This window comes from Leopardus geoffroyi, chromosome D3, assembly GCF_018350155.1.
Source record: "Leopardus geoffroyi isolate Oge1 chromosome D3, O.geoffroyi_Oge1_pat1.0, whole genome shotgun sequence".
In the NCBI taxonomy this organism is placed as follows: domain Eukaryota; kingdom Metazoa; phylum Chordata; class Mammalia; order Carnivora; family Felidae; genus Leopardus; species Leopardus geoffroyi.
This window is the reverse complement of record NC_059339.1, coordinates 40253430-40268685: the sequence shown is the minus strand read 5'-3', so window position 1 is coordinate 40268685 and position 15256 is coordinate 40253430. Positions and strand designations below refer to the sequence as shown.

The 15256-nt window shown below is 43.7% G+C and overlaps 1 protein-coding gene across 12 annotated transcripts in view; it reads right to left on the bottom strand.

Moving 5' to 3' along the window:
* The window catches only part of DLGAP1 (DLG associated protein 1), a 902804-nt gene that overhangs the window by 112082 nt on the left and 775466 nt on the right, over positions 1 to 15256 (bottom strand). For 7 of the 12 annotated variants that reach the window (XM_045459777.1, XM_045459780.1, XM_045459781.1 and 4 more), the window contains one exon: positions 8300 to 8329. The exons of the other annotated variants lie outside the window; for them this stretch is intronic. In XM_045459777.1, coding sequence (XP_045315733.1) covers positions 8300 to 8329 — 30 coding nt within the window. The remainder of the gene's footprint in view (positions 1 to 8299; positions 8330 to 15256) is intronic. 12 annotated transcript variants of the gene reach the window in all.

Genomic DNA, 15256 nt, shown 5'->3' with positions numbered 1-15256 from the left:
CTTCTAGAAGTTAGTTTATTTTCTTAATTTTAAAGATTTTTTTCCTTTTCTTTTGTAAGTTTATTTAGAGAGAGTGAGAGTGTGAGTGGGGGAGGGGCAGAGAGACAGAGGGAGAGAGGAGGAGGGAGAGAACCCCAAGCAGGCTCTGTGTTGTCAGTGCAGAGCCTGACGTGGGGCTCAGTCCCACGTACCACAAGATCATGACCTGAGCTGAAGTCAAGAGACCGATGCCTGATGGATTGAGCCACTCAGGCGCCCTGAAAGATTTTTTTATTTTCAAGTTATCTTTATACCCAACTCACAGCCCGGAGATGGAGACTTGCATGGTGCTCCACGGACGCACCCAGCCAGGGGCCCCTCAGCTTCTAGGAGCTTTGAGCCAATGTAATAAAAGTAAGAACAACAAAACATCATAAATAAACACCTAAAATATATTGAGTGCCTATAGGCCAAACACTCACCATTATCTCATTTTATTTAAGCCTCTAATCATCTGGAGCGCTAAGTAGCTTTCACCCCATTTTACAGATGAGGCCAAGTGTGGTCCAGAGACAGTGACCTGCTTCTGATTACAACACCGCCAACAAGTCATGGCTGCCGAGTTTGCAACTAGGAATGTCTTTGTTACTATTCTGTACTTTCTTCCAACAGAGCATGTTCCAAACTCATTGTTAGGAGTTTATATTTGAGGAGGCGATCTATAAAATCAACAACGGGATACAGAGGTTTGAAAGGAAATTAAAACTATTTCCTGACAGGCATATATTCATCAAACACTATGCTCCACCGAGCTGTATCCAGTAGCTTTCTGTTTTCATCTATGCATACATGTGCCTTAAAACTAGGAAATACCTGGGGTGCCTGGGTGGCTCAGGCAGTTAAGCATCTGACTCTGGATTTCGGCTCGGGTCAGGATCTCATGGTTCCTGAGATCAAGCCCTGAGTCAAGCCCTGCATCACGCCCTCCGTCGGGCTCTGTGCTGACAGCATGGAGACTGCTTGGCTCTCTCTCTCCCTCCCTCTGCCTCTCTCTCTTCTCTCTCTACCGCTTCCCTGCTCATGCTTTGTATCTCTCTCAAAATTAATAAATAAACTCGAAAAGAATTTGAATCTTTTTTTTTTTAATGTTTATTTTTGAGAGAGAGAGAGAGAGAGAGACAGAACACAAGTGAGGGAGGGACAGAGAGAGAGGGAGACACAGAATCCGAAGCAGGCTCTGGGCTCTGAGATGCCAGCACAGAGCCCAGGGCAGGGCTCAAACTCATGAATCAAAATCATGACCCGAGCGGAAGGCAGAAGCTTAACCAACTGAGCCACTCATGTGCCCCAAGAATTTGAATTTCTAAGAACAAAACAAAACTGGGAAATACCTGAATATCCGTACATCTCTCCAGAACATTTCAGATCCCTAAGGTGTTGGGACTGGCACTTGCTTTTGCATTTCGTTGACATATTATTGTAAAAAGGCTTTGGCTTTTTTGTCAGTGAAACCAAACAAAAGTCATATGTATGTTCTTTCAACTTAAAGCCTTTGTGACTTCAACGGAACTGTTGTATATGCAGCTGTGGCTGCGTTTAAGATATGTAAACATCTTAGATAAATACCAAATGTACATGGGATCAATGTCAAGTTGAGTTTACAGTTAATTTTAATGGGTGTGGTGGATAAATCAAGAGGGTGTGATTTCTGAGGTCAAGCTCTAATCTAAAGCATCAACTGATTTTAGCAGTTGTCTAAATTATGGTATGTTCCCAAATTAACAGTAAGTTCATACTGCAATTTCAGGTTTCAAATGTAAAAGCTGTTTTCTAAATTTGGGATTGAACTAGTAGATTTGGCTCTGAGGTCACTACTGAATTGGCTTTAAAGACTGCTAATTAGACCACCATCCCTAAAAGCTGCCTTCTTACAAAGCTTAATAGGGTTAGTTATTCTTTTAAAGGAGGCGCTTTGTTTACACTGAAAACTTTCAGTAGATTGCTAAAAAGAATAAAAACAAACACATAGACCTTGAAACTTACACTCTTCAAAAACAAAAAGAAGAGAAAGAGAGGAAATCGGTGTCTAAAATCGGTAGATTTTCCTTTACAGCTTGTCTTTGATTGGATAAATTTCTGTTTCCTACCCTGGGGAGGGTGGTGAAGGGTAGGGCATGGTGCTTTGGTGATGTTAATTTGTTGTAGGTTTTCAAGGCTGCTTGTTCAGCAGAGACTTTATTAGTTTTTGGCTACAGAAAGTCAAAGATTTATAGAAGGTTGCTCTCTGGATAGCTGTGGCTGTAATCCCTTTAGGTCTCCTTATTTGAAAACTATGTTCTTGATCAGTGTTGACGAACAGCACTCTCGGGAACACTGTGAATTTATAAACTACTTCGTAAGAAAATATTATTAATATTGACGAACTCAGTCTTTAACACTTTGTCGAACCAGCCTGAAAACCTTCCCTGTCTTCCCAGCCCCCAAGACTAGAAGAACTGGTAAGGGGATAGTTCCATCTGAACAGACATCCCCAATTGGGATTGGCTCCTGGCACTGTTCACTCAGGCATCTGCTCCCGCCTCCACAGAGATGTCACAGCTGCTGGTGAGGTCATCCGGGAACCCTATTCCTATGTGAGGAGCTTCTCTCTGAGTTCTCTCAGGGAAAGCAAGGGTTTATGCTGATTGTCTGTCTATGGCTTTGCCCCAAATCAAACTTTCAACAGCGTGTTACAGTATAATCCTAGTGGAAGTAATTACTTGTTTGCTAGTGACACTGGGAAGGAGGGGAGGGGGGGGGGGACGGGCACTGCAGGAAGCCTGAGGAAGGCTGTAGAGAAAGAGGAAGAGTAAGGAAGAGAACAAAAGCTTATTGAGTACCTACTGTATTCCATACGTGGTGTTAAGTCCTTTACATATATCATATTGTTTAGTCTTTATCCTTGCCCTGAGAAATAGAGATCTCCATTTTATGGGGGCAACAAGGCAAACCCATCCAGTGAGTGGTTAGCTTTCTATTGCCTGAAGGCTCTCCTGTCTCCCATTCACTTTCTATTACAGAGCAGAAATAGAAATGCAGCTGGAGTAGAGGAGGAAGGAGGGGGAAGGGAAGAAGAGGAAAAAGAAACACTTAAAAAAAAAAAAAGATAAATGTGAGAGAGCTCTGAAACTCTGCCAGTGGTTATTCGACGTTAACTCTACCTGAAGTAAGGGTAACTCCGAGAAGGACTGGAAATTAGGCACACCTTGACTCATCTTCCAGTTTCTGGGTCACACTGGGTCAGCTCTGCCATTTCAGGAGGAGCCTAGTTTTTGGAGGCTATTTGGTAAATTCTCAACTTAATGCTCATCCCGCCCGGAGACATTGCTACGGAATAGTAAAAATTTGCCCAAAGTTTGGTAAGTCTCTGCAGAATACATTTGAGAAGAGAACATTTATTTGTTTCCAGGTTATCCTTGTAAGAGGGAGGACTGGGTTTCTTTGCAGAAATAACTCTCTCTCTTTTTTTCTTTAATTTTTAAAAAATTTACTTTGAGAGGGAGGTGAAGAGAGAGAGGGGGACAGAGGATGCTGGGCTCCGACTCATGAAGAACTGTAAGATCATGACCTGAGCTGAAGTCAGACACTTAACCAACTGAGTCACTGCAATATTTCTTTAAGTGTTAAATTCACTTGGGGTTGCTATGGAGTGAATATTTGTGTCTCCCCCTACCCCCATTCACATGCTGAAATCTTAACCCCCAAGGTAATGGTATTAGGAGGTGGGGCTTTTGGGGGGCACCTGGGTGGCTCAGGTCGGTTAAGTGTTCGACTTCGGCTCAGGTCATGATCTCGCCATCTGTGGGTTTGGGCCCGGCGTTGGGCTCTGTGCTGGCAGCTTGGAGCCTGTTTCGATTTTCTGTGTCTCCCCTCTCTCTGTCCACCCCCACCCCCGGCCCCGCTCATGCACTCGCTTGCTCTCTCTCTCAAAACATTAAAAAAAATTTTTTTAAAGGAAAAAAAAAGGAGGTGGGGCTTTGGGGAAGTGAATGAGACACGAAGGCAGAAGCTTCACGAGTCGGGTAGAGCTCCCTTGCACCCTCTACCTTGTGAGGACACAGTGAGAAGCCAGCAGTCCGCAATCCAGAGGGGCTGCGCCCCACACTGAAACTGCCGGTGACTTGATCTTGGACTTGCAGCCTCCTCGATGGTGAGGAACAGATCTCTGTTGTGTAAGCCGCCCAATCTACCATAATTGGTTGCAGCAGCCCAACAGACTACGACAGACACACTGCATGTCATATTATGGAAAATAGTCCTTCTTAAGCACAGTAATCGAGTATTTCAGGACTTTATGTAAGTGAAGTCGGATCATAGCTTCGTATCAGAAGAACAACTCATTTTTTTATAGATTTATGATATAGACATTAAGCTGCGGGGATTATGAATGTGAAAACTGGGAACAAAGATTGAATAAAGCTTTTGCTTATTTTTTCCCTATGCCTGAGGAGTCATACCATTTTCTGGGTCAGAGGCTACGAGGCCGTCGAGAGCACCACCTTGAACATGACAAAAATCCTAAGCCCCTGCTCTGAAGGGGATTGTGGCTCATGGGCCATTACCATGGAGAAGTAAGATCCTTAAAACATATCTAAATAAAATGAAGTGACAAGAGGAAAAAAGGAAAACAAAAGCTCCGCATGCCCAGGGGAACTTTTGTTTATGAAATGGAAGCTGTTCGTGGAGAGTGTGAGGTTTTACTGTGAACACAAGTTTCACCTCTAAAGCTAACTGAGGCCCCACAGCATGCCCACACAGGACGCGACTGCGGGCGAGGGCCTCGATAATCATCTCGTCTGGTAGATTTTTGCACAGAGGCTCATCTGGTCCCATTTTTAAAGACATGGGAATTTTCCAAAAAAGCCAAACTTCATTCCCTCGTGTGGGCTTTCAAAAGCAGTTGGTGGCGTTTTGGTATTTTGGATTCTCACCTACCCATACGGTATAAACAAATCGCTTTTGAGGCAAGTTCTCATCACGCAACACAGCCTGGTTATCAGTCACAAAGGCCTGTCATCAGCCTCTGCAGTCTCATCCAGTCCCTCCAGGCTGGATGCCTCCTGCCTGAATGCTCCCCGCGTGTCTGAACACACCGCCCCTGTTGGACGAGGAGCTTCAGGCTGGGGCTGGACCCCTCCTCCCTGCAAGAAATTGCTGCTTGTAGAAGTCAGGGCAGGTCTAACTCAGGCATGACTCAGCTCTTTGTGACCCGCGTTCTCCTTTCTCCTTGATGAGACTGGTGTGCTGGCCCCACTTATGGAAACATGTGCCCTGCTCCCTCCCTTCGCCCTGCCTCAATTTGCAGAGGGAGCATCCCTTTTAAGAGGAATATTTAGGAGATTCTATCATGGAATTCTTGGTAAGAACGGTTTTGCTCCCATGGGACAAAAGAGTTTTTCCCCCTTTACCAGTCACCCAACCACCGCCCATCTCCCCTTTCTCCCACTTTGCTTCTGGATGTTTCTCTCTTACCCGGATTTTCTCCCAGTTTGGGATTATCAGTCTAAAATGAGAGTCTGGAGTTCATCAGTGTTATCGATAAAATTTTGCAACTATTTCAAAGTTTTTTCCTGTTCAAATAGGTGAGGCTGCAAAATGCTGAAGGGGGCACCTCTGTTCCAGAGAAAGGGAAAGAAGAAAACTGCATGACAAAAATACGTGGTGGGAAGTAGCACGGGGAATCTTTGTCGATTTTCTCTGACCACTTTGAGAATTGTTTTTCCTTGAAAAGAAGAGAAAAGAAAAGAACCTACCTAAAATATTAATGCTATTGTTAGAGTTCTACGATAATCCAAAACAGAGTCATTTTGAAAGAAAAGGTAGGTTTCATTTCTGGCAGCGGATCCCCTCCGCTGATTTACATATTCCTTGACATGATTCACTATATGAAGCGACCTTGAGTTCATACCACAGATGGAAAAGAGCGAGTACAGTAATCAGCTAAGCATTCGTAAGGACTACCATCTGAGGTTTGATTTCGAATCCGGAGAGAGTGTTTCACACACATTCCACTGAGCATGCTGGTCAAAAATCTCACATTCCAGATGCAGCAAGAATGCATGCACTGAGCGCGCGCACACGCACACACACGCACACACACACACACACACACACACACTGGCCTCCAGACAGCCCCCTGTGCACACATGTTCTAACACGGTTACAACAGAGCATGCTCCCAAGCCTTCAAGCTTCCACAGCCCTCAGCCAAGAAGCTGCCCCAGAGATAGTTGCTCAAGCAGCGGGTCACGGTGGGCTTGACCTCTGATACCCACAGCTGCCGCAGCGTACTTCCCGGGAGCCCCAGGGGCTCAGAGGAGGCTGGTAAGGATGCTGAAAAAGTCCCAAGCAGTCATGCTGCTTCTCGCCCTTAGTTTTCCTCTCTCTCATCATGCCCTGGAGACCGTGAACCTGTTTGGGGCGTTCAGAGAGGCCATGCTACCCAGTAGTGACAATAGTTACTAACAAAATGATGAACATAACAACAGTTCCGGCAGAACAAGAGATTTTAAGTTATCTCACGTTCTTGTCATTTCCTCGCTTCTTAAAGCATTTATTTTGTTTTTCCATCCTTTTGTTGCAGGTGGCCCACTGTGCTGAAGTCAAGCAGGCCACGCAAAGCTCTGACTTCAAAGCCATTCCTTGATAAAACATCAAAATGGCCCAGGGTGGGCCAGCTGTTATCTGGAATTCTACAGATAATTCACTGAAACTCGGTGCTCACTAGCCGCAGAGAGTTTCCGCGGCAAGGCCGTTCCCAGGGTCCTGCTTGATTTTGTTGCCGCGTCTCCTGTGTTTTGTTAGGCAGGGAGAGGGTTGGACCGTCTCTCAATAAAACTCCGCGTTAGCGCACCGGAGAAACTTGACTCCTGCTTGGCCTCGTAGAGGCCGGAAATGTGAACTGTGCCCTCCCTGGCCCTGAAGGTGACATCGTCTTGCTCCTCCTTCTCCACCTGGAGGCACCAGTGACTGCTTTCCCCTGGGCCTTGGTTCGCTTTGGAAGAGCGGTGGCCTGCTTTCCACCATGAATATCAGAAATACTGCCTTTTCAACTCTGTGCTGTAAAATGTGATGGTACTGCATCTTCATGAGGCACAGAGTTCCCCACTTTGGGTTTGCCAGTCCTGTGGGTTCATTCTGGAGCCCCTCCCTCATCTCCCAGTCTTCAAACGCCAGCCCATCTAATCCCTTTGCTGGAATCACGCCGATGGTCTCACCGATCCTTCCCCCTTGCATTCTTCCACTTCCCACCTCCATGCATTGCCCGATCAGCAAGCCACATTTCCCTTTAAATGTGAAGACTCACCTGAAAGCCCACCACCTCTTCTCGAGAAGCCTCCCCTGATTAAGTGGGGATAAAGGAGCTTTCGAAGCATGGCTGACAGACTCCTGATAAATGAGAACACACACATACACACACACACACACACACACCCAAAACGAATACAGAAACTCACAAGAAGAGCAAATTACACATTCGCCACTTTCGGACAGCACGCTTCTATGAGGGTAAGGAGATCAATTTTATAGAAGTAACTAATCATTTCAGCAGATGGGGTATTTTTAGCATTCTTGGAGGTTAGCAAAACACTGCTGTCCTCTCCCACACCAATCCATGTCTTTCCTCAAATCCCTTCTCCTTTTCTTCTTGGCTTCCTAGATGCACGTGTGAAGGGGACTGCCACTCGCCGGATATGGATGGCACGAATGACACCGAAGGAAGTGGGTCCTGGCAGTGCTTCCGGGCTGGTGGATCACACTGCCCAGGAGGACCCTGCGTCTGAGACCAGTAAAGGCCTTAACCACGTAGTGTTCTCATCAGGGAGCTTTCACGACTCCATGCCCCCATCCTTCTTGGGCAAACATGCTGGGACCATGGTAAACGTGGATAAAGGACCAAAACACTCTAGAGAAGGCCCTGCGGAGAGAATGGCGGGCAAGCTTCCTGGCAAGTCTCCACGTTCAGCCTCAACTAGGGCTGCTGGAGGGCAAGGGGATCTGTAGGGAGCCCTGGATCGGAGGCAATCACATCAGAAGTAGAAGCAGACATGTTCGATCTCCAGAAGACCGCCCTCCGGGGCCAGAGTTAATGCCCCTTGTGGAGGCCTGGGAGACTCATGGCATCAAATGACCAGAACGAGGAGAACACAGACGGAATGGTGATAGCTGGCAATTAGAACATGGCACCAAACACCACTGCCACAGACGCTTTCTAGCTACAAAGCCACGCTAGGCAACCTTGAAGCAAAACGGTATCGATTTTGTGGTTGTAAAAACGTACCTTCAACTGCAGAACTCAGTTTTATGACACCTTGAATAAAAACAAAAAGTGGCAGTTATATAATGGACCCAAATCTCCTAGTCTTCTCAACACACACACATGCTTCAGACCTAGAGTTTTTGCCGGCATGTTGAGAGTTTAACTGAACAAGTAACAACTTGGAAAACAAGGTTGTTTTCAGTCCTCGATTAGACCTGATGGTGTCTTCACTTCCTCCACTAAAACCGTTTGGGGGAGTTTTTCACTAAAGAAGGGATCTGACGTGTTTTTGGCCAAAACAAAGGCCAAGTCTGTGTGAATGACTATTTCTGTATGGAAATCATGCTGGATAATGAATCGATATAACTTCACCCAGCAGGACACTGGTGTCTAGTACTTTCTATTTAGTGCTATGTATAGAGATCATTTGATACATGTTGGGACAGGGTATCTGTTGAGATATACAGAAGGTGATTAAAAGCCATGGTGTGATCTGGCAACTTCCTTCTCTGAGGTGGTTGGGCCAAAGGCCATTTACTGTTCAGATGTGGTCAGTGTTCCAGCTCCCTGCAGGTCAGTGAACCGGCCCTCTGAGTGTGTCAGATTGCTCACGAACCAAGGAGACCTTACTCCTGACTGGACACTCACGTGCCTTTTTGATGCGTTTAAGGATGAAAATACTCAACTGAGATCAACTAGACTGGGTGCAATGATTTGATCAAACGATCGTTGTTTTTTGGTGGGTTATAGTTATAAATAAATAATATTCCCCAAACCCTATGTGATGGCCATGATACTTGAGGCTGAGCAAAAATGTCTATTCACAGTTTCATGTGGTTGGCATTCTAGTTCTCTTTCCAACCAGAGGAGTTTCAAATTAAAAATGGAAACAAAACCCTTTCAAAGTCGGTAAGCCAAATCGGGATGAGTGTGAACACACACTGATCTTAACAGATTAGGTTAACAAAGAGACAAACTTGCTCTCCATTACAACTTACTGAAAAAGCTGCTTTTAAGTTACCTATCCAATTTCATCTTTCCCGCAGAACCAGTAGCGTCTGGTCAATGTTTAACGAGGGACTCTCCAGGGCGAAAAGTATGCATATAAATGTATGTATGTTTATTATGGTTTTTACTGATAGACATGATGTGTGATACATAACCTACAAATAATAAAATCCACGGTGCTCTTTACTGCACATTCCTTATAGCCACTTGATTTTCGCGGAATGCTTTTGTTGATTTTGGTCTAACTCTTGTATTCATAGCCAGCAAGTCAACTGTGATTTGCACAGTTGCAAATCATTGCAATTGCAATCATGCATTAACTGTCATCCCAACCCCCTCTTTCCCTAATAAATGTATTATCATTACACCTCCTGTGTGGTCTACTCTTGAAATATTTTTCACACCTTCATAGACGTTATTTTCATTAAAACTCTTTCAACTTCAACACCACGTAATTACTTCCACCCTGGCCTATTTCAAGCTACAAGCCTGATGTCAGCAAATGTGGAGGTGAAAAGGGGTGGGCAAGTAGCAATACTATTATGTAGTATTTTTACCATGCGAGTGCTGTAGTTGTATAGTGTGCATAGTAGACCGTAGTCAAATGATGAGGAAGGTAAGAGTTTTAAGTATTTATTACCTTTGTTTTTAATCTCATTTATTTAATTATAAGCTTATATCACTTAATTTATAATAATGGCCATGCTTAATCATGGGCTCACATCATGCCCCAAATTATAATAATTCGCTCCTGCAAGCTGGTATGAATCAGGCCTAGCATAACGTTGTCATGACTGATGTTTCTTTCCACTCAGGCCCGGAGAAGAAAAATCCTGATCTTCAGAATGCTTTCCGAGCTATTCACAAAAGGGGTTATAATTTAACTGAATGAGACAAACGTAAGTAAGCTTAGCATTTGCTATTATTTTTCCAGTAACTTCAAAGCCTCTTAAAACCGTCACACGTAAAAATATGCTATACATAGATCACCTTGGAAATAACAGTCGCTGACAATCATCTACGAACATAACCTAAATGGACGTGCCCAGTCCATTTATGCCAAGAGGTATGAGTCACTGGCTTATTAAACAACGATCCTGTCTTTTTTTAAACCGTCGGATTCTTATATAGGAAACCAGGTCATGATATTGATTGTTTTTCAGCCATATTTATTTTTGTGTACAACCATGGTGTCAGCACCTGCCATTTAAACAAAAAGACAACAGTGTGCTCTAATCAGGGTGCTCTGATCAGCTTTACGCAGGTAAAGCAAGAAAATCTAAACAGATTCTTATGGGATTTGTGGTTGTTGTTGGACCAGAGCCCAGTAGTACATTTATTGAATAAGGGGAAAAAGGTAAGCTAAAAAACTAATAACAGTCTGATTTTAAAGCTCTAATTATGAACATTATTTTAATAAAAACATTAGTGATTCATCAACTCCATATACACTTCTCTTATGTTTTTTTTTTTTAACCTCCAAATCAGGCTTTTTCCTATAGTAGGATAGGCCTTTGTAAAGATGTTGCAAAGTAACGATGTTGCAGTGAAAATACAGAATTAGCTAAGTCTAATTAGACAGCTAATATTAATACTATACAAGAATTGTAGGATAAAGGGAAACTATATTTTATTTTAAACTACTATATTAAAAACATTTTGAATATTTAAAAAACGATTGATGTTGATGCTGAGAAGCTACATGTAGCACTGTTGACTCCCAGGACACACGATAGACATTATCTGGTGATTGGCTGACATTGACATTGCCTGGAATTTAGGGTAAGCCGTAACACATACATAGATGCATATATACACACAATGGATCTTACTTCTCCTCACCCCCCTCCCTTTTAATGTTGCATCATCTGCAGAAATGTTTGAAAATAAAATTTAAAAATAGAGACAAAAAGGAAAAGAAAGCTAACTGTTCTTCCCTCCACTCGATATCATTAGTATTGCAAAATTCCTAATCTCGTGGGTGATTTGTGCAGACCTGGTCTATTGCCTTCCTGCATGTCAGGGCAAATCACCAACCGGGTGTGTTTCCTGCCGCCATTCTCCAACTTCAAAGCCATTCCTACCACTCTCACCAAATTATTAATTTCAGACGATCTATAATAATTCTTAAGAGAGTCAAGTTAAGATAATCCATGCTCAAGTATGAATGACTAGGACTCACTAGAATCTTCCAGTGACATCTCATTGTTGTTGAAATAGTAATACAGTTCTTACCCCCAGCTGACAAGGCCTTATGTCATATATTCCTGCTTATTTTGTTACTTCTTCTACTTAATCTCACCTGACTTTCTCCCTGATTTGAGATGCTTTAGCCACGTTTGTCTTCTTCCTGTGCCCTGCATTGCTAATTCCTTTCTGCCCCTGCTAGTGCTCCTAATGCTCCCTCTGGTTCAAGTGCTTGCCCCTCACCTGCTAGATCTTCCTACACCCAGTGCTTTCTCGTCACTCAGATATTACTTCACATGTCACTTCCTCAGACAACCCTTCCTTGCTTACCGCATTTAGAGCAGACCCAGTAATAACTCTGTAGACCATCTCTCTCTTCTATTTACTTATTTTTATAGTAGTTAGAAATTCATAGATAGTAGTTATAAATCCGTAACTGCTTGGAATCATGTCATTGATTCATCACTCGGTTCCTTGTTTGTATCTGTCTTCCTCATAAAGATGTAAACAGAATGAGAGAGCAGGGACCTGCTTTGTCTCGCTTGTTCCAGTAACTCTCTTGACTAGAATAGTGCCTGGCATAGAGCAAATACTCGATGAATATTTACCTAATGAGTAAGTGATCATTCCCAGGTGTTTCCAGACATCCTAAAAAGAGAATTTTAGGGGCACCTGGGTGGCTCGGTGGGGTAAGCATCTGACTCTTGGTTTCAGCTCAGGTCATGATCTCATGGTTTGTGAATTCGAGTTTCACGTCGCGCTCTGAGCTGCCAGTGCCAAGCCGGCTTGGGATTCTCTCTCTGTCCCCCCTGCCCCCCCAAAATAAATAAAAAACTAGAAAATAAAGAAAGGTTTTTTTTTTTTTACATTTTTTGTTTTTTAAGTTTATTTATTTTTGACAGAGTGCGAACATGAACTGGGGAGGGGCAGAGAGAGAGGGAGACACAGAATCAGAAGCAGGCTGCAGACTCCGAGCTGTCAGCACAGAGCCTGACGCGGGGTTTGAACTCACAAACCGCGAGATCATGACCTGGGCCGAAGTCGGACGCTTAACCGACTGAGCCACTGAGGCGCCCCGAATGTTTTTCTTTTTTTTTTTTTTTAAAGAATTTTATCGATCTTTGCAAATGTAATTTAAACATTTTGTCTTAATCGTGGATATTGTCGAGCAGAATCCTGAGATTTCGTTATATTGACCACTCTATTTCTACTCAGAGGCTGGTCTTCATGGAGGGTAGTGAACATTGATGTGTAGAGTGAATATACAAAAATTACAGTGATATTTAGGTTTCAAGATTATACTGTTAAGACAGATCCCCAAGAAGTAATTTTATCAACTAGTTGGAGACAGGGTTATGCTATAAATGGACTTCAAGAAATATCAGCTAATTGATTTTATATCTAAATATCTCAGGAATCTGCAGTTCTCTTATCTGTACTGTCCTCAGGTTAGGCCCAGTCATGCAGGAGTGCTCACATGAACCTGTATGATATGACATGGATAGAGAAAGAAGAACTAAGAAAGGACCATTCAGTTTTTAATGTCCTCCTTCCAACGCATTCTCATACTGCAGGAGGAGCAGTCTTTTTAAAAGGCAAGTCCAATGACGTCATATTCCTAGCCCTTTAAAATTCATAAATGGCTTTTCATTCTTTTTTTTAAAAGTTTATTTATTCATTTTGAGAGAGAGAGAGAGAGAAACCACAAATTGGGGAGGGGCAGAGAGAGAGGGAGAGAGAGAGAGAATCCCAAGCAGGCTCCGCACTGTTACTGCAGAGCCCGATGCGGGGCTAAATCTCACAAATCGTGAGATCATGACTTGAGTCACAATGAGACGCCTGACCGACGGGGCCACCCAGGTGCCCCGGCTTTTCTTAAGATAAAGATCACAAGCCTTAACAGGACTTGCACGGCCCTTCATGACGCCATCCATGGCAGAATAAAAATGCCCACAAACTCTTCTATTCACCTCCCGCCGAAAGATGAATCTGCATCTTCTCGAATCCAGGAAAACTCCATGATTGCTTTGACCTTTAGAACAAAGCAGAAATGATGCTCTCTCAATGTCTGTGTCCAGGCTTTATGAACCTGGCAGCCTCTTCCTGTCTCTTGGTCACTCCCTCAGAGAACCCTGAGACACCAGGTGACAAGTCCTGAGACTGCAATGAGAGAGAGGCCACAGGTGCACATTCTGGCAAATGACATAAGCTGAGGGAAGGAGCTGGAAAGCCCTGGAGAAACTGTTGGTGTAGGCTGGGAGGAGAGAGAAAAGGCTGTCCCTGGTCTCTAGAAGGAAAGTCAAGTCATCTGATGCAGTGGTGGAAAGTTTGGTGGCATTATGACCTGTAGTAATATGAAAAATAGAAAATATACCTAATGAATGTGTAGAGTTTTAGTAAGATTTGCAGGAAGAACGTGTAGAGTGCCAGTTAGATTTTTTTAAACAGTTGCATATGATAAAGTACAGATAAAGGTGTGTTAGTAAAAAAAGGACTGTTCAGTTTTCAAGCAAAATTTAGAGTAAATACAGAGCTTGTACTTGTTGGTTTTTAAGAAAAGATAACAGGGTTTCACACTGCTAGCCTTTTCAAAGGCAAAAGTCTCCCAAAGTAAGAAATTGACTGAGGATGAGGATAATCGCAGGGATGTAGCTGTAAGACCCTTTTTTAAATGACTTTAGAACAATATAAGTATATGTCTCAAAATCTCATAACGAGACAAAAGGGCTTCTAAATACCCTGAGTGTGGTCCCATGACACCCTGACTTCACGCCCAGGCCAGAGAAGGGTCTGTCTTGAGAAAAATTGTGGATGTGTTTTATCTAATAGATCTAATAAGTCTAATAAGATTCATAGGAAGCCCACAAAGATTTCAAGAGAAATGTGTTAGTGGATGCATTATCAGCTTGGACAAAAATGGGCAGAGGTAGTTCAAAGTGAGAATCGTTAAAGCCCCCAAACTTCTACAGGCAGGGAATAGGCTGAGAAAATCAATCAGTTGCAAATGACATCTTATGTGCTAGAGACTGAATCTTGTCTCCTACCCCTGCCCCCTGCCCCAGTGTCCTATGTTGAAATCCTAACTAATCCCCAGTGTGATGGTATTGGGAGATGCGGCCTTTGGGATGCCGTCTTCAGGATAGGAAGAAAGTTCTCAGTGAATCTGACAATACTGGCACCCGATCTCAGACTTCTGAGCCTGCAGAAATAACATCTGTTTTTTGTGCCACCCAGTCTGTGGTATTTTGTTACTGCAGCCTGAGTTGGCTAAGGCCTTATGGAAATAGGGTAGATAAGTCAGAAGGTAGATAAGCCAAGAGTTTGGAAGGAGGAAACAGGACAGAGAGTCGTCCCTAGGGAACAGGACCGGGCTCCCCCATCCGGGAACCAGCAACAGGACCGGGCTCCCCCATCCGGGAACCGGCAAGATGTGGATTTCAGAACTGCTACGGACCAGTGATTGCTCCATGCCCCCTCCTTCCTCCACTCCTGAACGAGAGTGCGCATTCCATTTGTCTCCTCTCTGCATCATCAGTATATGCTCGTTGTGTGTGGAGATACCCTTCTATTTTAGTTCTTAAGTCTTGATACTGAGAAAAACGATACTAGAGAACTGGATCAAAGGATCCTCAGCAACACCTGAACCTTATTTAGGCTGTAAGAACCTGGACCTCACACTTGAACTTCATGCCATAATGAGATGAGATTTCGAGAGAACTTTAGAAGGAGTATATTTTGCCCTCACTGAAGAGTCTAGTGTCGTCCAGAGGATGAAGTGTGGCT